At 41.4% G+C, this 27,256-nt stretch overlaps 1 protein-coding gene across 2 annotated transcripts in view; it reads right to left on the bottom strand.

Annotated features, from left to right (window-relative positions):
• Kcnab1 (potassium voltage-gated channel subfamily A member regulatory beta subunit 1) overlaps positions 1 to 27,256 on the bottom strand; it is a 539,706-nt gene that overhangs the window by 509,808 nt on the left and 2,642 nt on the right. The window contains exon 1 of one of the 2 annotated variants that reach the window (XM_004639824.2): positions 3,811 to 4,252. The exons of the other annotated variant lie outside the window; for it this stretch is intronic. Coding sequence (XP_004639881.1) covers positions 3,811 to 4,052 — 242 coding nt within the window. The 5' untranslated portion in view covers positions 4,053 to 4,252. Of the gene's footprint in view, positions 1 to 3,810; positions 4,253 to 27,256 lie in introns of those variants that run through there. 2 annotated transcript variants of the gene reach the window in all.

Raw genomic sequence — 27,256 nt, 5'->3', positions numbered from 1 at the left:
GCTCCACAGAAAAGGGCCCAGCAAGCTACAAGCTGTGTTTGCTTACAGGATGTCCTTCGGGGTGTCCTGCATTACACAAAGACAAGCCAACCGCAGGAGCATCCCCAGAGCCCCAGTCTCCCTGTCCCACCCCCGTCCCAGCTCCAGTGCACGCAGAGGTACACTACTGCTGCGCAGTTGGCTCAGCTCTGCCACAAGGGCCCTGTCCAGGGCAATGGGCTTATTATAACTCTCTAAGTCAGCACTGCTGGGAAACGGCAGGGTCAAGTCCAGGTGAAACTCTTACACCTACACTGGCTCGGCCACAGTCCCTTCCCTCTCCCAATTCTGTCTCCCTGTTCTTTTAGTCTTTTTTGGCCTCATTTTTTTTCTTCATCTTTTTCATTTATTTTTATCTTCATGAATTACATGCATTTGGCTCCTTAAATGCCCCTGAAAACAAGGAGGTTTAAAGATAAACATAAAGCCACTTAGAGCTTTGTTTTCTAGACCAGAATCAATACATGATAACCCACTGGTCAAATCCAACTGATTTTCAGCTGGCCCACAGATAAGAATGGTTTTTACATTTTTCAATGATTTAGAAAGAAAAAATGGAAGATCTACAACTTGCAAAAGTTATACAAAATTCAAAGTTTGGTGTTCATAAATAGGTACATTGGAACACAGCCCGTCCACTGATCCCATATGGCCAATGGCTGCTGTCACCATACAATAGCAGAGTCTAGAGGCTATGACAAACACAAAAGTGGCCCATGATCCTAGAATATTATCTGTCTAGCCTTTCATAGGGAAAGCTTTCTGACCTCTAGATTAGGGCTTCATTTTACATATGTTTATGTTCCTCTTGGCAATGTTAGTATTGCAAAAGTGCTTCAGAACTAGATGTTTTCTGCATCTTAAGCCCAGATGTTTTTTGTGCTTCATTAAACTACCCCTGAGTATACCTTAACCCTAACTCGGGTGCATACTTACTGTCTGCTTGAGTTCAGGGCTAGGGAATAAAGATAATCAACTTCAGCCTCTTTAAAATGACTAAAAACCTTCTTGGGTAGCTGTGTTTTAGTCACTAAAAAAGTGAATTTTAAAATTTCTATTTTTGCCAAAAATTCTAAGCCAACAGAAGGTTCTCTGTACTACATTGGCACATTTTACACCATTCTCAAACATTTTCCTCTCATTCCTTTTCGGCTGATACATGTGTTTGCATATCTGCTGATTTCTTTCCCTCTCCTGGTCAACCTCAGTTAGAAATAAAACCAGTCTCCATAGAAACACAACATAATGCTCTCTCACGGATCATCAAGGGACCCAAGCAGCTGGTACTCGGCTGCAATGGCATTTGACCAAATTAGGAAAAGAAAACAGCTTATCCAGCTCTTCCAGACCTCAGAATTCAAAAGCTTAGCATGAAGACCTACACAGATTGTGCAGAACATCAAATTGGTTCATTGTTTATTTTTCTTGCTAGAATAATCTTATCAATTAGTATGTTTCAAGTGAGGGACTTTTATCTCCCCCACACATATCCTTACAGGGGTAGATGAAATCTCTAGAATAGATGGGAGCTAGCCTTCATCTGGTGAGTGCCTACTGGGTGGGGGGTGTTCTCCGTCACAGCTGCATCAGTGTCAGAGTTCTAACACCAGCACAGCTGAGATTTCAACACTGGTCTGCTCAACTCCAAAATTCATTCTCTGTCTGCAACACATGAAATACTATCCTTCAAAAGGAAGAAACAGAAAAAGACAAGCTTGAACAGAGGCCTCATAACACAACCAGTCAGAATAAAGGAGAATATGAAAGTTACCTTCTCCCAACTACATGCATAAGAAATGAAGGTCAAAACCTAAACTGAAGAAGAAAAAAAAAGAGCCCCGGTGCTGTGGACACTGGGGGAGGAGACACTCAAGGAATATTAGCAGTAAGCTGTTTGAGGGCACAGCAAGTTCATTGCACTATAATCCAAAGCCTAGATTATTTCTTGGGATGAATTACCAATTTAACTTTTGTCTCTTACATCTCTGATTAAAGAACAACACTTTCCTAAGTCCCACTTCTCACTAGAATGCGATCAAGCCACACCGGTGCTTGCCCCTGAGCCTGTCCATGAGTAGGACCTGGCATTGCCATAGCAGTCTGCTCACAGAGGGCTATGAAGAGAGATCTCAGACCCGTATGTACTCCCCAGCTACAGGGCTCAGGCAATCCACAAAAGCATCTCAGCCCAGGGTACAGGCTGACTGCCTCTTCACCCCACAAGCAGATGGACTCCAGGCCCAACTTTGAACTGAAGCAGCTTTGCTTTCTTTTGTTTGAAGAAAGCATTTGTGTGCTCCATAATCCTTTAAAAAGCGCCCTTTTGAATTGTGTTTATGTCTGACCACTGTCACTCAGCATAAGATGTAGAAGCAACATTCGAACTTCCACATTTGAGAGAAGAGGTTTACCTCTGCAGGCTTATAAGATTGTCCACGGTAGTACCACCTCCCTGAGATGAAGACATGGAGAGTTTTTGCTTTGTTAGGTTTTTACTATCGGAGTGCATCTTCTCCCTCACCTGTTCAGTGTTCACACACCACCACTGTAACTACACTAGGGCCAGAGAAAGGGGGAGGAAGAGAGTGAGAGCACGCGAAGGACTAGAGGGAGAAGAAGGCTCCTGCCTGCAGCCCACAGAGTCAGGCAGAGGGATAGCAGTACCTCCTCCAGCCCCATGTGTGAAGCTAAAGTTTTTTGGAAGGGTGGTCTGACTCTTCTGCTTGTGCTTCTGCAGTGCGATGGGGTAGGCTGACCCGGGCTCCCTGTGAATATATAAGAGCTCACTGCTCTTCCATATGAGCCCTTTATTACATAAAGAGTCTGCAAAGTATTTTGCTCTCCAGAGAGCAGTCATGTCATTGCAAATTGCTTCATTAATAAAATTAGCTAATAAATTAGAGCAGTGGCTAGTATACTAAAATAGACCTCTATATTATGGAAAAATGAAGTCATTAGGAACATCTTGTACTTGCAGATATAATCTTGTCCTGTGATGGAGAATTTTTGACTTCAGCTAGGACAACTAGCCTAATATTAAACTATTTTTTCTGTTTTCAGCTTCCTTGTCCTGCTGAATGGTTTTTACTCAGCCTCTAGGTGTGCATGAAGGCAGCATCTCTTGTGATGCTACTGGGTTCCTTAGCTGAGCATGGGCACATCCTACAGAACGCGGGGACGGTAACTCTGAAAAAGCACAGTACTTCCCATTTCAGAACTCACAAACTTTACACACCCAACCTCATACTAGGGAAAAAAAATCCCCTCCTTTTTTTAGTCTTATACAGAATAAATAATGGTCCCGGAAAATTTAGCACACCAAACAGTAATTTATCTTGGGCTACTCTGATAGAAAGTGCTGTCATTTTAAGAACTTGAACTACTCCTAAGCCATTAGCAGGTTCAGGTTTAGAAGAAAATCAGTCTTGAATTCCAGAAAGCATTTAAAAAAGTTCTCCTCAACATACAAACTGCCTTGAGAACACGGTACGCCCTGGATCTTTGCCTGCTAACTCGCCTACCTACTCAGGGCCAGAGAGGTTTCTCCTGGCAGCCATAATTAGGACTTTCAACAGCAAAGCTTGATCATCTTTTGTGCAATCCTCTGAGCAAAGAGAACTTAAAGCTCAGAAGATAAAGCACCTAAAAGGAAAGTTTGCCAAGTTTATTTTCTTCTTATAACATTTGTTTTCTATCTCAAACCTTTTTAAATAACAACGACCTCTGATTTTAGTGCTCTAGCGAGCCGGATGCTGCCGTGATCCACCATACCTGTACACCATGCCTGTCTGTGCCTTGGTGGTTTCCTGCAATGAAATTCCATGGACACGTAAAAACTTCTCCAGATATTTTCTTTCTGCAGTTTCACTTGGCCTAACAGGCCAGCAGGTGGCCTGAGGTTGAGTCTTGGTCATTGTTGGATGCAGTCTACATTTTAGAGCCGATTCACTGGATTTCGGCAGACCCAGCTTCGGGCTGGTAATGGCTGCGCAGGCAGGTTTATAGAGATGCATGTTTCCAAACCCGAGGAGGAGACAAAGCTGGTTTCAAGCACTTCACACGAAGACTGGCTCAATTAGCTGGGGTTATTTGCCTTCAGGGTGTTCTTAAAAGGGATCTGCTTGTTTCCTTCAGGTCCCCCTTACTATATTTTTGTCTCTGAGTAGGCCCTTAAATTCCAGGCAGAGCCGTTGGCCCCGGGTCTCTGCCAGGCAAAAGGAGCCTGGTGGAGTCTGTTTAAACTTCCCAGAGTTAAATGCATGCAACTACGCATCAGCCCCAGGGAAAACTATGGGCACTTTCCCATATCTTTCTATTTAGGTGAAAGGAAATATTTTGGTAGGCACTGAGCCCAGTCCCCTGTTTTCTTAGAGACCATAGGCCAGGGGTGATTTATGAGTGTGTAATAAGGCTGCTCTGACTTACTGCATTATTTTATAATCAAATGATAGTTTCTACTCATGATATAGTTGACTTGGTGAAAATTCCAGTAACCTTTTTCTTTTTCACATGTTGCTGTCACTTGATAGGAAAAATTAACAAGGTGGTTGTGAAAGGCAAAAGTCCCACAAAAATAAGATCAGCTGATTTTTTATAAAAGTACAAGAGCAAGCTGACAGAGGAAGGAGAAGGATTTCAACAAATCATGTGCTGGAACAGATTCCTATAAATAGCAAAACAAAACACAAAAATAAGTAAATTATTGACTTAAACTCTATGGTTATACAAAGATTACCTCAACATTTATCATGAATCAAAAAGTAAAATGTAAAACTATAAAATATATAGAAAAGCCTGAAGACAATCTTCAGAATTTTGAGCTAAAGAACAAATTCTTAGACTTCGCATCATAAGCACAGTCCATAAGAGGAAATTTAAATAGAGCTGATACCAGAACATTAAATGCTTTATTCTATGAAAGACCTTGTGAAAAGGAAAATCAACAAACTATAGAATGAGAGAAAATATTTGTAAATCACATACAGTATTTTTAAAATACATAAAGAACCCTTAAAACTCAACTTCACGGGCTGGAGAGATGGCTCAGTAGAATAAGTGCTTGCCTGGTAAGCGCAAGGTCCTGAGTTCAATCCCCAGTTCCACCAAAAAATAAAAAATAAAAAAAACTCAACTTCATGAGGAAAAAAGATCTACAGATATTTCACTATTAAAGATATACAAATGGCATTAGACACCTGAAAATATCCTTAGCCAACAGAGAAATGCAAATTAAATGCATACTCAACTCTAAGGACTGCTGAAATAGCAGCAGGGCGGCAGCAAATGCTGACGAGTCAGGGGAGCTTGCTCACTGTCCAATTGCTGCTGGTAATGTGCAATGGCACAGTTGCTCTAGAAAACTAGAGTATGGCACTTTCTTTCTTTCTTTCTTTCTTTCTTTCTTTCTTTCTTTCTTTCTTTCTTTCTTTCTTTTTTTTCCTTTTTCTTTTTTCTTTTTGCAGCACCAGGGATCAAACTCAGGACCTTGTGCTTGCCAGGCAGGACTTATGCCACTGAGCTATATCCCCAGACAGTTTCTTATAAGACTGAAGTTCTCACACACATTCTATGCCAATTGCACAATTTGATTTTTATTCCAAAGAACTTAAAAATGATATTTACACAAAAACATGCACACATAGCTTCATTATCTATAATAGCACAAAATCAGACACTATTCAAATCTTTTACAAAAGGTGAACATCTAAATGATGGTGTATCCATCCAATAGAAGACCACTAGGGGTTTTTTAAAAGAAAAACTACTGATAAGGGTAACCCCTTGGATAGAACTTAATGATGAGTAAACTCTAAGACAATACTCCACGGTTATATATATTTCATCTGTATAGTGCTCTCTTTTTCTCAGTACTGGGATTGAATCAGGGCCTGAGCATTGAGCTATGTCTTTAGGACTTTTGTAATTTTTCATTATTTTATTTTAAATTTTAAAAATCTATTTATTCATTTAATTATTTATTTGGTACAAGGTCTCACTATGCAGCTTGGACTCATAGTGATCCTTCTGTCTCAGCCTCCTCAGTACTGGAATTACAGACATACACCACCATGCCCAATTTTGGGGCTGGCAAGGTACACCTGGGTTCCAGGGCTGGCACAGCACACAGTACCAGAGATTGAACCCAGGTCCTTACACTTCCCAGGCAGGCACATAGACAGCTGAGCTGTCTCCCCAGCCTCGTTATTTTATTTTGGACAGAGTCTTACTACGTTTCCCAGTTGTCCAAGCCGGGCTGGAACTAGGATCCTCCTGCTCATCCTTCCAGAGTGCTGGGATGACAGTAGTATGGGATGGTATCAGGCTTATGTAACATTCTTGAATGGATAACATAATAGAAATAAATAACAGATTAGTAGCTCCCAGGGGATATAATAAGGGAAAAAGGAGAAAAGTGACTGTGGAATGAAAAAGAAGATGAAGGATTCTTGTGGCAGAAGTGTTGTGTCTTGCTTTTGGCAGTGGTCACACCAATATATACCATACACAGGATAAAACTGCATAGAAACAAATATACACACATGCACAGATAAGTGTTATAAATTCCCTAAAATCTAAGGAATATCTCATACCATTACAAATTTCTTGACTGTGCTATTGAATCATAGTTGTATCAACATTTGAGGGAAATGGTCCATTACATGGGGAAGCTGGGTATAGGGTAGATGTATTATACATGTGAATCGACAAGTATGTCAACATGAAATGCTAGGGGGCACAGGGTCTTTTCACAGGTGATTCCATCTGTGGCTCTTCTCCAACCAGAAGTCCACATCCACAGACTGTTTCTTGCGTTGGCCCAACAGACCTCCACTGCCCCTCCAGCCCTCATGCCTTCGCTCTCCTGGCTTCCCCGACAGCCCCTTGCTTGTGTGCTTACCTCCTGCAGCGCACTTCCTCCAGAACTCTTCCCTTACCATTCAGCGCCCAGCGCACAGTCCTTTGAACTTTCACTTAAAATTCAGGACTACAGCATTCACTCAGCTCTTCTGTACTGTTTCATAAACATTTGCACACCTCTTGGGGTTTTTGCCATGCTTTTGTATCTCGGATGTCATAATTTATTTACTATTTGGAATTAAATTCCCTTTTTTATCTAAGTGAATTTATTTAGTGTTTTACCCACTAAGAGTGGCAGCCTCCCATTTATTCATTCAAATCCTCCAATGAGCTCGTAGTAGTAAGTGTTGGTTCGGGGCGTGATGAGGGCAGAGAGCAGAGCCCCAGGACTGCCTTGGTGGGCCAGGAGTAGCTCGCTGGCTTTCGTCTCTCTTCGGGAAGACACTGCAACATGGCAGCAGTCTGAACATCAGGAAGAAGGTCCTCACCCTGCTGCCAGGCTGCTGACCTCCAGAATCTCCAGAAATAAATATTTGTTGCTTAAACTGTTCCAACAGGAGGACTTGTTACAATACCCTCAACAGCACATGTAGTAAGGGAACAAATCCTGGCATCATTCCCAGAGCTGGGAGTGCATGCCTGTAACCCAGTTTCTCTAGAGGCTGAGGCAGGGAGTTACCAAGTCTGAGGTCAGGATGGACACTTTTGTGGGATCATCTTTCAAAACAAAAATTTTTTAAAGAGCTGGAGAGGTATCTCACAGATAGGGTGTTTTCTAGCTTGTGCAAGGCCCTAGGTTCAATACTAGTATCACAAGAAGGAAACAAAAACCAAAAAAGGTGCTAGACTGTGCATTGGAGATATTTACATATTTTAGCACAGATGTGGAACTTTAATTTTTTTTCAAATATTTTATTTATTTATTTGGTATAGGATCACACTACACAGCTAAGACTCATAGTGATCCTCCTGCCTCAGCCTCCCCAGTGCTGGGATTATAGGTGTGCACACCCACACCCAGGTTTGGTGGCCAGCTAGGCACAAGGCTGGCACAGCATGAGGTACCAGGGATTGAATCTGGGTCCTTGCGCTTGCCAGTCAGGCACTTAGATTACTGAACTATCTCCTTGGCCTCTTGAATCTTTCTTTTTTAAATAATAGAACTGAAAAAGAAATTAAAATGGTAATGTACTATCCTTCTTATGTGTTAATGCCCATCTGTGAACTCACTAAATTTATCTCCTTGCCCATCAGGGGTTCTTGGACCTACTTTGGGAAAGAGGTGTCCCTAATAGACTGAGAGTATTAGTGTCCTGCTTCTGCAAGTATGTACTTGCAGTATGTACTCCCTGTCTAGATTATAATCTCCATGAGGGAGGCCTATAACTAATATACCTTGTAACTTCCATAATAATTAGCATATTTTGTGTATAATCAATGTTTCATAGGCTTTATGGTTTATTTGCTTTAATTTTAAGCTTGAAACTCCTACATTTCTCTGTATCAATCTATTTCTATTTCCGCCCTACTAGCCAAAGCCCTGAGCTTCCAGGAAGAAGTAAACAAAAGGCATGAAAATCCAGAAAAGGAACCGTACAGCAAGAGGGAGTTTAGGACAAACTTGAGTTCCCACGCAAAGTCTTGTGTGTGATTCCATGGCTCACAGTAGCTGCTAGGCATATCCACTTGGGAGCTCTGAAAGTGGAGGGTGAGGCAGCAGGAAGGGCCAGAGGTGAGCTTAGGAAGCTGTCCTTGCAACGTGGGATCGAAGTCGTCTCCTGGGTGGCCTCTGCTTCTCTGTCCCTTGAATATGGAGTCCAACCCAAGAGAGCAGAGAAGGATGAAAATGTCAGTATTTGTCTAATTTTTTAATGGCAAGATTTGATTCCATTAATTAAATAGCTAGTTGTCTAAGTTATTAACTTTATGAGACTGCTATTTTTGTAATATTCAAACACATTTATAGCATAGTTCTATATTTTTCTTGGCTAAAGATTCACTTGTTGAGCACAGTATCCTAGATTTGGGGGCGTGTTCCAGACATATAAAAATGATCTTGGCTGGACCTGAAAGCTGATGCTGGAGCTTGTGGGGCCAGCAGGATGGGGCCAGGCTTCCACTGTGGGGCTAGACTAGAGGCATGCTGGACCACCCAAGTGAGACTGGACCAAGGGCACCAGCCACAGTTCAGCCCATATTTCCTTATACTGATTATTTATGGGAACTTTGTCTTCCTGCTGTTTTTCATCCATCTGCTTAATGGTGCTATGCAGATGATGCCAGGAGATATCTGTGTTCATCCTCTGGGAATGATGAAGCTGGACTCTTCCCTGGTCTTTTCCTTGCTTTTGTCAGAGCTGCCCTGAAATTGCAGTGAAGTGTGTCTATGTCCCCTCAACAAAGCACAATGAATAAAATACTTGCTTTTGTTCTTGAAGTTGCCCTTTGGTAGAGGAGATGAGAGACCTGTGAAGATTACAAAGCAATGCAATATGAGGCAGGTTAAAGGTGAGCAGGGAGAAGACATCCCAAACCATATCTGAGGAGGAGCAAACATGCAGGAAAATAACAGTTGGCAGGAAAGGCAAAGGTCTGCTCTGGCTTGTGCCTTGCTGCCTGGCCCCCAAGTCTCATGTAAGTCATAGGTGAAGCTTTTTAGAAGTGGTTCTTTTTCTAGAGTGTGTGACACTGGAATTGATTCATGATGCAATGCTAGGATCAAGGGCACTAGGAATTAAATGTATGAATGCTACCCACCCTAAGTAGCCCAGATAAGATAAGAGGGGCAGAAAGATGCTAGTAAAGTTCCTTGTCACTTTGCTGTCTTCTACCTCTTTATTTGGGCGTTGAGTATTTTGTCTCAGCAATGAGAAAAGTAACTAAGACAGAGTGTCAGGGGCAGAACAGCTCCTTCAGAAGCTTGCAATCAAGAAGAAAGTCCAAACTTGAACAACTTTACCCTGCTTTCTTTTCTCTCATTACTGAGACAAAATACCAAACCCTCAAAATTAAGGGAGGAAAGTCTGTAGAGATTTCAGTCCATAATCAACTGGCTCCAAGACAAGGCAGCATGGCTCAGGGCGACAGTTCAAGGCTGCAGAAGACAGCAAAAGCAGTAAGAACAAGAGGGGTGCAGGTCTACTGCTTACACTATGATGTTTACAAAGTAAGGACACTGGCCCCCTGCTGAGTCACTTAGTTAACCTTCTAAACTTCTCAAGCTGGCACAATGTATCAACTATTACAATCCACCCCTTGTCAACTTGGCAACCAGACAAATTTCTTTAAACCAGTTTCCAGATACAAAGACATACTTATTATTTCACAACTTAAAAAGTATAGCATAAGTTTAACAATCTTTAAGAACCAGTATTAAATCTATTAACATTACATTGCATTAGAACCATAACACTCTGCCCCTAGCCACCCCAAAGACTCACGCACATCCGTTTGGACGAAGGGCATTTAATCCACCTTTAAAAATCTCCAAAGTTCTAACAGTTTTAGCATTGCTGAAAAGTCCAAGTTCTACTTCTCTTCTGAGATGTAAGGTAAATTTTTAGCTGTAAGCCTCTGTACAAATAAAAACAAAGTTAAACACTTCAAACATTCAATGCATTCCAAAAGTTACAAACAAGGGATACCAAAGATTGGGATCAAAACAAGTCCAAACTTCAGCAGGGCAAACATTAAATCCTGTAGTTCCACATCCAGAATCTGAAGTCATCTGTGGCACATTGTGGGCTCCAAAGAGCTTGAGTGACTTCACCCCTATGGCACTTCCAGTGGTTGCAGCTCCCATGGCTTCTGTCTTGGGGTTGGCTTTGCACCTTTCTTGCAATTTTCCTTAGATGATATACATTCCAAATTTCTGGGGTGTCCACTGCACCTTTGGCTTTACATTCACAGCTTCACACACTGTCCTCTCAGGGGCACAGTGCCTGACCTCTTAATCCTTCTGAAATCAGAGTGGAAGCCACCTTAACCCTCATATTCTTGCATTCTGCATGCATCTAAAACCAGCACCACATAGATGATGCCAAGGTCTGTTGCCAGCTAGAGCAGGAGGCAGGCTTTCTTCTCAGCTATGGGGGATGAGTATCTGGATCACTGGGCACTCTAAATCCAATTCTGAGGAACAAATTTTCTATGCTGCCACCATTATGGAATATAGTGCTCTGTGACTTTAACCTCAAAGCAAAGTCTTTAGCCGTACAAGGTGTGGTGACTTGTTGCTTTTTGTGATGTCCTCAGGCCATCTTTTCTGTCCTCCTGTTCCTTCTCAAGGATTGAGACTTCTCCGGAGCCAGCCCAAGCCCAGGGCTGGTGAGTGTGTGGGAGAGCATCCACACTCCCCTGTGCCTGCTGAACCTCCCTGGGCCAAACCCAGGACGGCCTCATGAGTGAGACCTTCTGCCACACTCTCGGGGACCCTCCACCCCTCCAGACCCAGCCCAAGCCCAGGACCAGCAAGTGTTGCACCAAAGCTCTACACCAAAGATCAGAGGACAGTGCTATACAAAAATGACAAAGAGAAGGAGAAAAATACAATCTCAGGCCCCAAGCCACCCAGAACAAATGCAGAGGACACTAGCACAGAACATATTGGGAATCACACAGCTGAAATGTCTGAATCAATAGTGTCTGAAGTAAAGAAACAACCGCAGAAAGGTATAGAGACACCCAGATCAGAAATAACCTCTGAAATAAAAAAAGGAAATCTCTGAATTAATAGCATCTAAAGTAAAGAATCAAATGCAGAAATATATAGAGGAGATCAGATCAGAAATAATCTCTGTAGTAAAAGAATTAATAACTGCTTCTCAAGAAGACACCAGTAAAAAAAAAAAAGAGGAGATTAGAAAAACAACAGATTGCTTGAATGAGCAATGCAGGAAAGAAATAGATCTCATGAAGCAGAGCCAAAGAGATATAGATGAACTTAAAATCTCAATCACAAGCTTGCAAAACCTTTTGAGTGAAGTGAAGAGAGTTTTAGATCTTGAAGATGCCATTGCAGCTAGTAAAAAGGTAAGAAAAGATATCTTAAAAACAATTAGGATCAAGGATTGAGATTTCGCCAACTCTGTCTTCACAGTTTACAGCTTTACCGAAGCTTCCTTTCTGGTCAAAGTCTCAATTTAAATCATCTTGCTGGGCTCTTTGGTCTTGATTCTCAACATAGCTCGGCTAAAAGCTCCCAACAATAGCCACAACACCTCCTAAACACTAGATTGCCCTGAAATTTCTTTTACCAGCTTAGTCTATGGCCCTTAATCTGAGTTTCAGACAAAGTCTCTGGACATGAGCAAAATGCAGATGAACTTTTTGCTGAACCATAACGCACATCATCTGTAGTCCAACATCCAATGCAGTTCTTCCCAGCAGCAACTTCCCACACCCAAACGCTACTGGCAGGATTTCTATCAGCCTTCTGGTCTTCTGAGCTCTGACCAGAACCTCCCATACAGAATAGCCTGAGACATTCACACTCTACTCTTTCTGGCACATTTCCAAACCTTCCCACAAGCCATTCCCAAAGACTCACTCCCACCCCCAAAGACTCTTGAACTGTATAATCAGATATAGTCAGAGCAATGACCTCACTTCTCTGGTACCAAATTCTGTCTTGCCCATTTTTCGCTCATTGCTAAGACAAAGTATTTGATACCCAAAGTTAAGGAAGGAAAGGTTTGCTTAGCTCATCATTTGTGGAGCTTTCAGTCCATAATCAGCTGGATCCAAGGCAGGTTGGCACATGGAAGAGGGCATCAGCTCATGGTGGCAGAAGACAGAAAAAGCAGCAAAAGCAAAAGGGGGGGAGAATCAAACTTCTTTTCCTCCCTTACATTGTGTTCAGGCTACCTGCCCACACCATATCCAAGCCCTCCTCTTACACAGTCTCAAGAAGTTAACAAAGCAAGGACCCTGGGCCCAGCTGAATCAATTAGTTAATCTTCTAATCTTAAATTGACACAATGTGTCAACCATTACAGCCTCCCTCTACTGTGCATGAGCATTTTTCTATGTAAACCTCCTCACCTCCTCTAGATCACATTTTTTTTCTGGGAATATAATGAGACAGTCTCAGTAGGAAACTGTGAGACCAAAATGTTACAGTGCAGAGGATTAGAACACGAGACAAATTCCCCTATGTTAAGCCAGGCTCAGCTCTTCTCCCTGTCCCCTTAAGGTATCTTTTTTCTTTACTCTACTGCTTACATGTTATACCATCTTCTATGATAGCAATAAATAACTGGTCCTCAATGTATGATTTGTTATACTTATTTTTATTTTTGTCTTTTGGTGATTGGGTCTCACTATGCAGTTCAGACTGGCATTGAACTCACTTTTGACTTCAAACTCGCAGCAATCCTCCTACCTCTGTCTCCTAAGTACTAGAACTACAGGCATGAGTACACCCCCATGTCTGGGCTGATGTGTTATAAATAGATGCGTTATAGTCTTGCTTTAGAGAAAACAGGGCATACTTGTGGGGGTCTAGATCTCCAGGTCTCTCTCTGGTCTCACATGGGGCCAGCCCCTAGGGTTTCACTGCTGGTCTGCATTTGTCCCCCACTAGCCCACACTTGTAACCAGAAAGCATTTTTGAGCATAGCTTTGATAGTTAAAAATGTTCCTCTCCACTGGAGGCCTTACTTTCTTGTTCTTTCTGCAAAAGTTCCCCAAAGATGTAGAAATGAAACCTGTAATCTAAAGCTAAGGCAAAGAAAAAGCCAAGCGGACAGGATGTACAAAATGTGCCATGTAACCAGAAAGATTCCAAAATGCAGCTGTTGTAGCACAGAGTGCTACAGACAAGAGTTTGGTGGGGAGGATACAAAAGGTGGGAGGGGAGACCTCAGACCCATTACTTTGGCTTTAGATTTGCATGTAAAAGCAGTGTCTCAGTTATGCTTCAAGGGTGCTGAGGGCCCAGTCCCTCTTTATTTTGGTGTGTACTGGCCTGACTCAGGACTCTCCCAGAGAGGAGTAGAATATGCTAGAAAGAGCATGGTGCTTGAGATCAGGGAGACACAGGTTCAAATCCCATCCCTACTCCACAGTAATGAGTTACTCGAGAGCTATCCAAGTCCAAGTTTCTTCCTCTAAATAGTATATCTCACCATATCACCAAATATAGCCATCATGAATTTTTAAAAATATATCGTATTCCATGTACTTAGCACAAAATAAATAAATGGCAATTGGTAGAATACTCGAAATGCTATCGAAGTCGCTGCTTTGTACATCTCCTAGGATTGCCATCCAGACTAATCGATGTGGAATGTGCCTGGTGTTAGGCAGTACGCAGCATGTGCAGCTGGGTGTGGCAGACTGCGACAGACAAAACAAAGTAATTAACAGTTTTCAGGGACTTCAGAGCTACAAGCTGCTTGTCTACACAATGGATGCGAGTGGCTTTTAAATGTGACTTTCTCCTTTCTAAAGTGATTGTCTTAATGAGGTCACTTGTTCTTCATTAAGCAAAAAATACTTCCATCACTCCTTGAGTGTCCAGGAAAAGCAGGGTTGGAAACTGCAAAGAAAGCCTTAGATCTGCAGTTCCTGTCTTCACATTCTCACTCATCTTCTTCCACACCTTATCCTTACAGGGTCTGGAACTTGTCAGAGGCAGGACCAGGAGGTGGAACGCAGAGCAGCAACAAAAGGAAAATCGCAGACATAAAAGTAAATCTTTAACTGTGTCATTTTAATTTTGTGAGCACTACACTGGTGGGGAGGTCTCACTGGGATTGTTCCATCCAGAGCACTTTGTCATCTTCTGCACACTGAAGACTAATCTAAAAAATTGCAGAGGAAAAGAAACCATAGAAATGCACTGATTCAGTTCATTTGCTTTGCAGACATACAAAAAAAAACCTAAATCTAGATAAGTTGGCAATAGTTACTAGGCAGTTTGCTATTGCAAGGACTGGGATGACATGCAAGTTTCCAAAACCAAAAGCTCCGGAGGCCAGAGGTGCATCTAGGCTTACACCCTTGCCCAACAATATTCTAGTGATTCAAGTGTTTTTTTAATTCTTAGCTTTTTTTTTCACCTCTGGGAGAAAATGTGGAAAACAGTGTTGCATCCATAAAACTAAATAAGGTAAATCAGTTTTAGGTTTTATAACCCCAAATACACCAGACCCGCTCTGGAAATACCATTTCTGTGTGTGGTTTTATAAATGTTGAATCATGGACCAAAGTTCCAGTCAACACTGTTGAAGTGGTCTGCTGAAAGGCCAGCATGCTGCTGGGGAAGACAAATGAATAGGTCCCTCTGCTAACGTGCATTGGAGTGTTCTTGTTGGCCCAGGAATTTACGAGATCTAAAATGCGGGAATCCCATCAACATTTTGAAAAACTGTCTACATCATTTGCTTTCCCCAAACCTCTAAGGATTATCGCAAGATAAACATCAACTTAGAGCAATTTCAGCCCCTGCTATTTCTCCTAATGGATTTGAGGCTTAGTTCAAATACAATAACCACTAAATTTTCAGAGCTCTTCTTTTTAGCAGCCTTGCTAGGTAGAACACAACCAAGAATCAAAAAGCGAACACATAAGATATCACAAAGCCCGTACTTCATACCTCTTGAGAGAGTAACTCATTCTAACCAAATGATCTTTCTTGGTTATATTTTGAGCAAGACTGATTTTCTTATTTTCCGCTCTTCACCTGAGTAAAGATAGCAAGTTGGATGAAAAGAGCTATCAGAATCAGGCATACTGACAGCAGCAAGAAAAACTTTTTGCAAGTGAGATACAGAAAGAATAGTAGGTGGGGTAGGCAGAAGCCAAAAACACTTTTTTAAGTAGGCTTTTGATTCTTCAAGCAAATCATTGTATATTCCTTGATTGTCCCTGAAGACATTTTAACATAGCATAACGGTTGACATTTAATACGATAAACTAGATTTGTCAAATGTTCCTTCAAGTGTAAAAAGTTAAAATAAAGCCTTCACACTTAAAAAGTCTCAGGTATTGGGTAAAATCATTTGGGTGACAATGTCAGATGAATGAAGACTAATTGTGAATATTATCTACATTTAGAAGTATTACAATACTCTTCCTCGTGAACTTTAACTCAGTTAATAGCAACTTGGTGGGTTAGCAAACTCTTAGCCTGGAAAGAGGCCGACTTTGCTCGTGGCCACCACAGACCCCATCCTTCCCCTCATCCTCCCTACCTGTCTCTCCTTTGGCTTGTACTTTCTTATTCCTGTGGAAGTCCAGTTAGAAAGATGCATTGTGTGCATTTTCCTCACCCTTCTCTGTCTCTCTGCAACCCACAATGGCTCCATATTTCCACCTACGTTTCCATACAATGTCCATTCACATTATTCACATTTTAATACCCTACCAATACCACAGTATCATAGTCTTATCTTCCTTGAAAAGGCCCTAAGATTATTCAGGGCAGGAAGTCATGGCCACATGACAAACCTCTTCAATGAATTACACTTAATTTTCTAGTGTGTTTGCTAGAAATTATTTCAATATTATGGTAGTAAAGGAGTGTCCTTAAATTTAAATATATTTTCCTTTTTTTCTTAATTCTGAATATTGCCTTCATTGGATATTAACTAAAATACTTTAAAAGCACAGTTAAACTTATCTGTCATTTCTTTTGGATAAATGACCATCTGTAATGAAAAATATTCCAAACAGTTTTAAGCTTTTAAAATGTTGTTCAACAAGCAACGGGTGTTTGATTAGTCACTTCTTCTAAATTACTAAGCTTGGAGATGAGGAGACAGTCTTTCTAACACATCTTGTTCATGAAGTGCTTATGCCGCCTTACAACTCTTGAGCCCCAGAGGTAAGTAAATAATTGAACAGTCATTTTGGACAGCTTGCTTCATACTCAGTGTTCATTGCTATAATCAAATTAAATATGAATCTTAAACTTAAAAAAATGCACTTGGATTTTGACTTTTTTAATGAAGTATTTCAATTGGGAGATATTTTTAATAATGCAAGGCAAAAATCAAAAACAAAAAAACAAGGCTCCTCAAGCACAAATTCTAATTTTCTTGCCAATTATTCCCCAAATTCTTTACTCTTCCACACAAAATTGTGTAGTGTCTTGACTGAGGGTAGCGATCACAGGAGGAATGCAGAGCCTCATTGGGGATGTGCAGCTTTACTCACTGGTGCCACATGCAAAGCCAGGCTGCCCAGAGTAGCTGACTGGCCTGTCATCGAGAATCCTGTAGGTGCATTATTTAAAAACATGGATAATAAACATAGTGTGGATGAACACACTACTGTAGAAACTCCTCTTTATTTATTTATTTTGAGACAAGGTCTTGCTAGATGATCCAGGTTGATCTCAGGAGATCACACTGCCCAACAGGTAGCTGGGACTTCAGTGAGCACCACCGTACCTGGCTCAGAAGCTCCTCTAAAAAACGCAGCTTACCAGTTCTAAAATAACAAACTAGATTGGCAACCTTTCCCAGCTGTCAACAAGAGCCATCTGACCTGTGTTTCCATATGCCTGATCCTGCCTTAAGAGATAGCAGCCCTTGTCCTGGCGCCAGGGCTGGAGCTGTCATCATGGAAAGGATGACCTGCTGCACTGTGGCAACTCTGTCTCACAACTGCAGGAAGAGGAAGGTGGCATGAGGTGCACAAAGCCTTGTCCAGCCCGAAGTAATTATTAGGGCAATGGGGTAAGCCTTGAGAAATTGGAAACAAGAGCTGAGACTGTCTGTAGACTAACAGGGAAAGGCTGTTTGCTTCCTCAGTGTCCCATGTCCCTGCCATGCTGGTATCAGATCACCACAGACAGCTTTCTGAAGTATCATCAGGCTTCTCAGTGAAATAGGAAAATTGAGATCCAAGTAGAGAAGCCAAAAGATAATGACCCATGCATGCCTCTGGAAAGGCCAGTCAGCAGGTCAAGCTTGTAATGGAGGAAAGAAATGGCACCACGACTAAGGCATGCTATGGCCTCTCTGTTACAGGAACTAACCAAATCACCTTAGTGCTACCTTGGCCATGCTCCAACTACAGCATGGAAGCTGCAACTAGTCAGATGTTCATCATGCCCATTCCTCTTCCTTGACACACATTTGGACTACAATTTCCAGTCTCCCTTGAAGTAAGGTGTGGTCATATGAGTGCATTTGAGCCAGTGTCACTCTACTCACAGATGCCATTTTAGATCTGGCCCATAAAATGACCCTCTGTGTGGTCCTCCAATTCATACTCTCTCTCCCCCCTCTCCCCCCTCGCTCTCTCTCCCTCTCTGTCTCTCTCCCTCCCTTCCTCCCTCTCTATCCCCTTCCCTTTCCCCCCCTCCCCCATCCCTTGTCTTCTGGATTGATTTCAGTGCCCAATTGGGATCCAGCTAGTTAACAAAACAGGAAAATGACAGAACTTCCATCAGCCATGGACCCACCTGAGTGGACTCTTCCTCCTCCTGATTGGATTTGTATGAGTGAGAAATAAACTTTCATATGTCAGATTGCCAAGGTATTGAGATTTAGTGACTAGGAAAACCTTTAAAAAAAATCAATAGGCTTCACGTTGTAAAGGCATTTACTTACAGCCTGCCCACAGTCAGCACACAGGAGCCCTTCCTGCACTGGAAACAAGGGCCAGCTATCTGATCAGGAGCCCAGTTTAATATTTTGGTGGTTTAAAAAAATGTTTGGAAAGATTCTTTTTGATATTAGGGTACAATGAGTATATCACGGTGCACAAAACTCTTTATTTCTCTTGTCTTAGAGTAGACATTTTCCTTTAAAACTGGAAGACTGGCTTCTGATGAAGCCAATCACATACCTGGAGGAGGACGTGTTATGTCCACTGTCATCTAGAGAGGAATGTGAGCCAGTTCTCCTCAAAACTATTGTTTCTCTCTCATGCAGAGCAAACACACATAGTACAATAGCAAAACTCTGGCAAGGCATTACCACAGGGAACCTACGGACAACAACCAGCTGGAAAGGAAAGTCCAGACAGGCAACCACTGCCATCTAACCCTTGTGTCTTCTCAGAGCTTGGAGGGGAGGGCGATGGCCCAAGACCAGCTCAAATCCAACCGCTGAATTGAATCAAAGTCATCTAACAGAAGAAGCCCCCTGCACTTCTTTGACAGAAAAAAAAACTGGGGAAAAAAGCCAGAAGAAATATTAAAACCACAGCTCACTCTGTGAACTGCCCTTCGCTATCCATCTGAGTGGCTTCTTCCACCTCAGAGCAACCTCCCAACATCTTCAGCCTCCTGCTAGACCTGAGCAGAGCAAGAAGCAATGAGCTCAGTGGGGAGGGGAAGGCAGGACTCCCACTCCACATTCAGGACCCTCACAGCGCTGTGGAGAGTGAATGTGAAGTGACTCAACTACTCATTAGGGATGTGAAATCAACCCAAGCAAGAGGGAGGCCCTCTGTGAGGTTCAGAGACAGCATCTGCATCTGTCTAGAGGCTAGAGAGCCTCTTCAGATATTAACTCTGGCATTTATTTTCTGGCTGACCTTCAGTGGAGTCTTTTGTGAGACTGTTTCCTTTTGTAGAGATAAGAAAAATAGGCAACTGTGCACATGGATATCTGGAAAAATTCAATTAAATTAATACAAGGACATGCCAGTCAGTGCACAATAAATATTCAATTAATAGTTACTGATACCAGGGAGAAAAGATAGTCAACCATAATCTACAGTCAACTCATCCAAGAAGCTCTAATCAGAGCTTCATGAAGCATGGTTGTGCCTACCTTTGGGTGCACCAGAAAAGCAGTTTAAGAGTAACTATACTCTCAAGCCACATCCTAGGTCCAAATGGAGACAATGTCCCAAAGCAAAAGGTAAAAAAATTATATACAGGCGAACACATAGGGAGTGGTTTACAGTAGAGTGTTTTCACATGTACTTTAGAGCTAATGTTTAAAGTACAGAGGAACCTCAGTTCAAGAATTTAATATTTTCCAGAATTCTGGTCACAAACTGAATTGGTCGTGAAAGCAAATCAAATTTCCCCATAAGGCCAACAATGAACCTAACCATTGAATTTGATTCAGGAACAATTGAAGAGGCAAGATGGACATTGTCTCCAATTGGCTATGACACCAGAGCTTCACAACAGTCTGAAGGGCAAATGTAAAACATGGAGGGAAAAACATACAAAATCAACTAAGTGTGTAAGAGTAAAACTATACTCTATAAAGGTAAATTTTAATCACAGTATGATGTCACCCACACTTGAGAAGCAGAGTATTCAGTACATAGAGGCAGCACTAGAAAGGCTGACCTTGCATAGGGAGAAGGACAGCCGAGGTAACCTGGAATATTACCTGAGCATCTTCAGCAGAGAGGTGGCTCAGGTAATATTTTATCCCCAAGTGAGGAAAGAAGAAAAATAATTAGCAGCAGACAGGAAAGGAACAGGCAGAGCTATCCTGAACACTTTAGGTTGGGCTGTGTGTAGCAAATTGATGGGGTCATCATATGAATTAGACAGAATGATTATAAAACAACCAACACAGAAGGCAAAGTGCTCCACAGGTGCTCAGTCTCCCTGATAGAGATGACATGGTCATCTGTGTGTCACCTTCAGGAATTTTGTCAGAACTGAGTTCCATCACTATAGTCAGTAAATGTTTTCTTCTAAATTGACTCACATATTTTAAAACAAACTTGTGGTCTGTTATACTTGTTTTTAATTCACTGGTGTGAAGTATTAAGTTGTACATTTCTTCAATATTTGTGAAAATAAATATAAACCCCTGAGATACTTAATGCCCACATGTCCCTACAAATCATCTTAGGTATAACTATGGTCCCGTAGCTTGAGAAACCCAAAAGCATGTACACAGCCCTGAACAAGGAATGAAGAGATCCAGGTCTAGGATTAAATGAGCAAGCAGGCACCCACCTTTAGTGTGTTACTCATAGAAAAGTGGGAGCTAAGAGCACATGCTTCATGCTGTGTGAAGAAAGTAAGACAACGTATGTGGAAACATTTCAGAAACAAGACCACCGCAAATCCCAACTGATCTATGACTCTGCCTCCTTCTAAGAAAAAAATTTAAATCAAACATATTTCTTGATATCCTAGTATTTCAGCCAATGGCTAAAATGACTTCCTGACCTCTATAACCATTGATGAGCAGAAAATGACACTTGGCCCCTTCTTTGCCTTGGTACGTAATATTGTACCACACAGGTGCAGACCTGAAGAAAGCCCAAGAGATCATACTGTCCAGTCTCCTCATTTTACTAAGGAGACGCTAAGTTCTGCAGAACCTTTAAAATCTTATTTATGGTCTCTCAGAAAAACAGGATTCAGATCATGGTTCCAGGCCTCACCACCATTCATCCCAGTAGAGAGCCTGTCCCATAGAAAGGCAGGACTTTAGGGGAAGAACACTCAGACCTGATACTCTATTTGACCTACTAACACTCAGTTATGAAAACAGGTCAAACAATCAAGAAGTATGTATATCTTCAAAGTACCCATAGTCCTTCAAAAGGACACACACACACACACACACACACACACACACACACACACACCCCTCCCCAGACCTGCTTTTCACTTAAGTGAAAGTGTAGATCCAAGTTAAGTCTTACTTCTGTGGAGCTGGGGGTCCCTTCTAGGAGTTTCATACTGGACAGCTGCAGTGAAATGACAGCCTTATGATCCTTAAATTAAAGAACATCATCATGACTTTTAGGGACTCCCCGGCCCCCCTCCATGAGGCTGCTGGGATGTTGGCTCCCTAAATCTCATCCTCCTGAGGCCAACCTCATCACTCTTTGTCCAATCACTTAAGGTCTAAGAGTTACTCCAACATCCAAAACAAAAACCAGTGCTAGAAAGAACATTCTCGTTTATGGCTAAAATCGTAGTAAACCACAAAAAATATCCTCATAGTCTAACATCTCTTAAAAATATTTCCTATAAACAAGACTTAGGGAGAATGTGCCTGCTTTAAGAAATATGTTTTATTTTTCAGAGAAGGAAGAGGTTCCCTTGCAGCCTCTCACTGATGTGATCCGTTATGTCTGGGTTAGTAGGAAAGGAATAGTCCGAGGGGAAAAGTCATGATCTGGTGTTTAATCAACACCAGGTATTTTCTGAAGTATGATCAAAAGCTACAGCAAATGACAAGAGGTTTTTTTCCCTTGATTTTATTACAGTAAAAGACACATACCTTTAGCCTCTTCAAAAGCTTCCCCCTCATTTATGCACACTTACCTCACCATTCTTGCCACTTTCTGAAGCAGTTCTGAAAGCCCCCTGTCATGGATACCTTGATATTTACTTGCCAGAAGTTTACCTTTTGTGGCCATTTGGCCCTTTTTTTTTTTCTGTATTTTAGGGCAGGGTCTACAGTGTGTTCGGGGTCTCATTACTAGATCGGACTCATAGTGATTCTCCTGTTCACAGCCACCCAAGTGCTGGGATTACAGGCACGCACTACCACACTCAGTATCAATCACCATCACAGCATGCCCTAGGCGGCAGGGCTGGCACAGTAGGCCTGGGGATTGAACCCCTGGCCCCTGAACCTGCTTGTAGGCACCTTAATCCACTGAGCTATTTGGCCAGCCCTGGCCCCACTTTGAGGAACAGCCAGCAGTTGCACAAGGGCAGATCCCATGAATAAAGTGAATGAGCACACACTGTCACAGTTTGGATGGCACGTGACACCAGCGTTCACTATATTTTATATCACATCTGGTGAAAGAAACTCCCAGAATGCTTTACGAAGTGACAAGAGTGATGGAATAAGTGTGTTCAGAGTGAAAGAGGCTATTTTGAAGAGTAATGGTAATGTGTCTCCCACTGTAATAATTTTTTAAATTTAGACATTGACTATTTTCATCATGCCTTGTACATTTTGTAATATCCTCACAAAAGGATTATTAACTAGGTATTTTTACATCTGTTTACAAAATCTGAGTAAGTACAATCCATGAAAGAGAACTATCTTTCATCCAGTAGATCCAAAAATAGTCTCCTGATAGCAACAAGGGCATGGACTATGTTAATGGTCTTCATAACACACTATGTGTCAGGTCATGTTCTGTGTGTGTTATGTCATTTGATCCCCCTAATGACATCTTCCACCTTTTATAGATAAAGGAACTTAAGTCCCACAGCTGTGTAATGGACAAGCTAGGTCTCGAGCTTAAGGGCCTGGCTTCTGTATCTGTGGCCTTATGCCCCAAGCCAATCAGCCCTCTCAGGAAAGGGCCCTGCTTAAATCTAAGGACTGGAAAGCAGCACTTTAGGGGTGCAGCCTGAAGAACACAGGATGCCAGAGGCTTACCCCTCATCCCAGGGACTTCTTGCCAAAGATAATAACAGCATTTGATATCTAAGAGGTTCTACCGTTTGGGAGACTAGGAGATTTTGCTTTATATGCTGTTTTGTTATTACCCCTGGATTCCTGTCCTCTGCTACAAGGCATCTGCCATCTGTAGACCAGCTTTATGCTACAGACTTTCAATTGAATGGGTGACACGCAATTAGACCCTGCTTCCGTCTTAGTCACCTCCCCTTCATTGCTTCTTCTTAGAGTAAAACTCTGAAAGAATCTCCTTCTCCAGGCCCGGTCTCTGTCTCACTCTCTAACCTCTAATCTAGTTTCCTCTCTTTCTGCTCTTCTGGCCACAATGATGCTTCTATACTGCAGGAGCTTTCTATGATGTTTACAGTAGCAGTCACATGAATGCAAGCAAGTCTCAGACTCCATTTCAGACTTGCAAATATCTGTACTTTGCTCTCCCTCCCCTCCACATGAATTACCTTCCCAGCTTCCCTTTGCCTTCCGCTCCTGCTCTGCACATCCCCATGTCCAATCACTCCTGGGAACACTCATTCCTTCATTTGGACCTTATGAGGATCTCTTCTTTAATACTTCTGATTTAAGTGCCTATCCTTCTTAGGCTATGTGCAACAAGATTCAGTGAGAATTCATTTCTGTACCAACTACAGGCCTCAAACGAGCAAGGTGGTCAATGGCTATTGAGCATTCATTTACTCATCTCCAAGCTGAAACTTAACAACTCTATCTTCTTCATAAATTCAAATCTTGCATAAACTCAGCCAGAGTTGACTGAGCTCCTCAATCAGCTTTTGCCCTGTTAGCAGGCACTGGATGCATCAACGCTCACCTTAGAGAACTCCCTGTCCTTGCAAGGAAACACAATTGGCCTTCTAGAAAACAACAAAAGTGAATGCTTTCTAGAAAGTTGGTTTGATAACAAAAAAGGGAAATATTAGAAATGTAGCTTACTATAACCCTAGATTCTACGGAGGATCATTAAGATCATTAAGGTGCCAAATCTATCGGCATGCTCTAGCTGAATTTTCACTCTTAGGTTTTGCTACCCTGTAAAATGTTCCTAGTAATTTCAGATAATAGTTGCAGTCAGCTTCCATTTGGAAGGTTAATACCAATAGATTTAAAAACCCTTTGTATTCTGCCCCCAACTCACTTTTCCCTCAAGAGCATGTTGATCAGATGAATACTTGAAAGGCATTTATTAAAAATGATCTCTCATAATTGTTCACAGCAGGCTGCTCAGTTCTCATGTGCTGGGTGAAGTGTACATTTTTGCCAGACCTCTTTAGAGTCACTCTTCCTTAATTATCTTCATTAGCTTTTTTTTTTTTTTAGTACAAGCTACCAGTCTCATTATATAAATCAGATTCCTAGTGATACTCCTGTTTTCTGCCTCCCAAGTGCTGGGATTACAGGCACACACCACCATGCCTAGTCCCTGAATCTGCCTAAGCAGGTGCTTTAGTCCACTGAGCTATCTGGTCAGCCCTTCATTAGCTTTAAATATCCATGTGTGATATGGGTTATATCTCAACTCTTTTTGGAGAAAGTATAAGGAAAACATGTCAGTCCTTCAAATCACTTGTATATTAATTCATTTAAGTTTCATTACGGTTCTATATAGTGGCACTCATCTTTTGTAGTTGAAGAAATTGATATTGAAAAAAGTTAATGAATTTATCCACCAATGTACTTAACTATAAGACTCAATCTTAAAGGTTGCATATAAATACCACTTGGCACAGAGAAAACAGTGAGTAGTCACCCTTAGGTACTGCCAACAGGAAGTTTCATTGAGAAGAGCATTTTGAGAAAGTAGCTGCATGACATGTGGAAAGATCAAATGAATAAATTTAATGTATATGGCTACATATCCCATTAAATCCACTTCTAGAAATAGTAAAAAAAAAAAAAAAAAAAAAAAAAAAAAAAACCAACAAAACTAGACGTGGTTTTAAAAACGCTAATGCAAAGACGTTTATTTATGATAATGTTAAATAATAATCAGTGGCTAAGCAATAATGTAGTCATAGATGGACTACTTAGAAAACTTTATATGGTTTTTAAAATAATAAAATAGCCAGGTGTGATGGCACACACCTGTAATCCCAGCACTCAGGAGGCGGAAGCAGGAGCGTTGCCACAAGTCTCAGGCCAGCCCAGGCTACATACGAACTCAAGAGCAGCCTGAACTACGCAATGAAACTGTCTCAAAATATAATAACAACAATAACAACCAAGTATAATATTAAGTGGGGGCAAAGATTATAAGCAGAGACTATAGCATAATTTCCCAGGGAAATAACACCAAAATATTAACAATAGTTGCCATTTTTTCTTTATATTTTTCCACTTTCAAAATGGTCTGCAAAGTTCAAATGCTACTTTAGCAATCAAAAAGATGTTATTGAAAGCAATGAATGTTTTTAAAATCATATCCATAGTTATACTGGCACGAAGGGGATAAGCCAGTCTTTTGCCTCCATCTCCAGCTCTGGCCCCAAAAATGAGCTGCCATGCACATCAGTTCCTCGGTCCTCAGATAGCTGGGACACAGACGGTCAGCCCACATGGACACATCCCAGCAAAGGGGTCAGGGTTCTTGCTTCACAATGCACCCGCATTCCCTGCCCTGCTTCTGGCCACTCCATTTCTTAGACACCCAGTGTTGTGAGCTTACCCCTCACATCTAGTGCTTACTCCCAACATTTAACAATCTCTTTGTTTCCAAGGTAGGTTATCATAGCCTCTAGAAATAAAATAATCTTCAAAAGCCACATAGGAATTAGCCTTTTGTAAAATGTTTTCATTCTACCTGCCCAGAAAGGGAATAGCAGTCAGTCCTTTAGCAGTTCTTTATCAATGACCTTAACTCAAGACTCACAGAATTCTTGCCACTAACCAACACAGAATGTCTAAGGACTCCTCAGTAAGTCCTACAGTATGTTCTATTTCTAAATACTGTTTCACAAGTGAATACTTTAAGGTTTGATAACAATATTTGTCTTCCACACACAGGTCTCTAATGGAGATACAATTCCCCTGCCATGCTGTTCAAAGAAAATACAAGTAGTGGTCCAGAAAAGCTTTCTGTAACTTATTGACAACCAACCTACAAAACTTCAGTGGTTATGGGAATCACATATTTAATTTCTGACACTAAAATTCAAAAAGATTGCAGCATAGGTTATTGTTATTGTTCAGTAATCTCAAGGACTCCCCAGAGGTAAGAAGTTCCTACATGGGCTACAGAAAAGAGGGGAGCCAGTAATGAGAAGAATTACCTTAGTTTTTAAGCTTTGTGAACATAGATCTCTGCAGTAGATTTGTCTAATTTATAAGTTAACTCACTTTTAACTACCTATACTAGTTTCCTTCTGAAAATAAATTATGCTACAAAAATAATGGAGGATAGAATTCTTTATTTTTATTTTTATGCTGTAGGGTAGACAGAACCTTCACTGCTCTCCAACACTCAAGAAGCAAAAGGCACACATGACAAGAGTGATCAGACTGTCCCTCTGATTACCATGGAAAATATTAACTCCTGATCATGTCTTATCTAATCTTTTTAAACTATAGAACAAGTTCTGTCTTAAGCAAAACAGAAAACAGCAGAGATTTGTATTTCTCACTAAACCTGGTTATCTTAACTAATACTCCATTCTCACTTGACAAATCCTGTTTCAATGTCCAAAATTAGAGCAGGAGTTTTGTGCTTCAGTATTAGACTCCTTCAGTGGAAATTTCTGGTTTACAATAAGTTAAGGAATGTGTTATGGAAGGAAACTATTACTAAAGCTTTCCTTTGTCGCTTTACCCTTTTATTCCCAGAAGTTCTTTAAAATAGCTGTAAGATTTCCAATACAAGGGATCCGTGATGATTTGCTGTATGAGATGGGTAATGAAATACATTCCCAATGCTGACAAATTCATTCAAGCCTTTTTTTTTTTTTTTTTTTGACAGGGTCTCACTGTGTAGCTCAGCCTGGCCAGACTCAGCGATCTTCCTGCCTCAGGACTTAGTCTCTGGGGATGCAGTGAGG

This window comes from Octodon degus, unplaced genomic scaffold (assembly GCF_000260255.1).
Source record: "Octodon degus isolate 3935 unplaced genomic scaffold, OctDeg1.0 scaffold00115, whole genome shotgun sequence".
Classification (NCBI taxonomy): Eukaryota; Metazoa; Chordata; class Mammalia; order Rodentia; family Octodontidae; genus Octodon; species Octodon degus.
The sequence above is the reverse complement of the archived record's forward strand: the minus strand, read 5'-3'. Positions and strand labels throughout refer to the sequence as shown.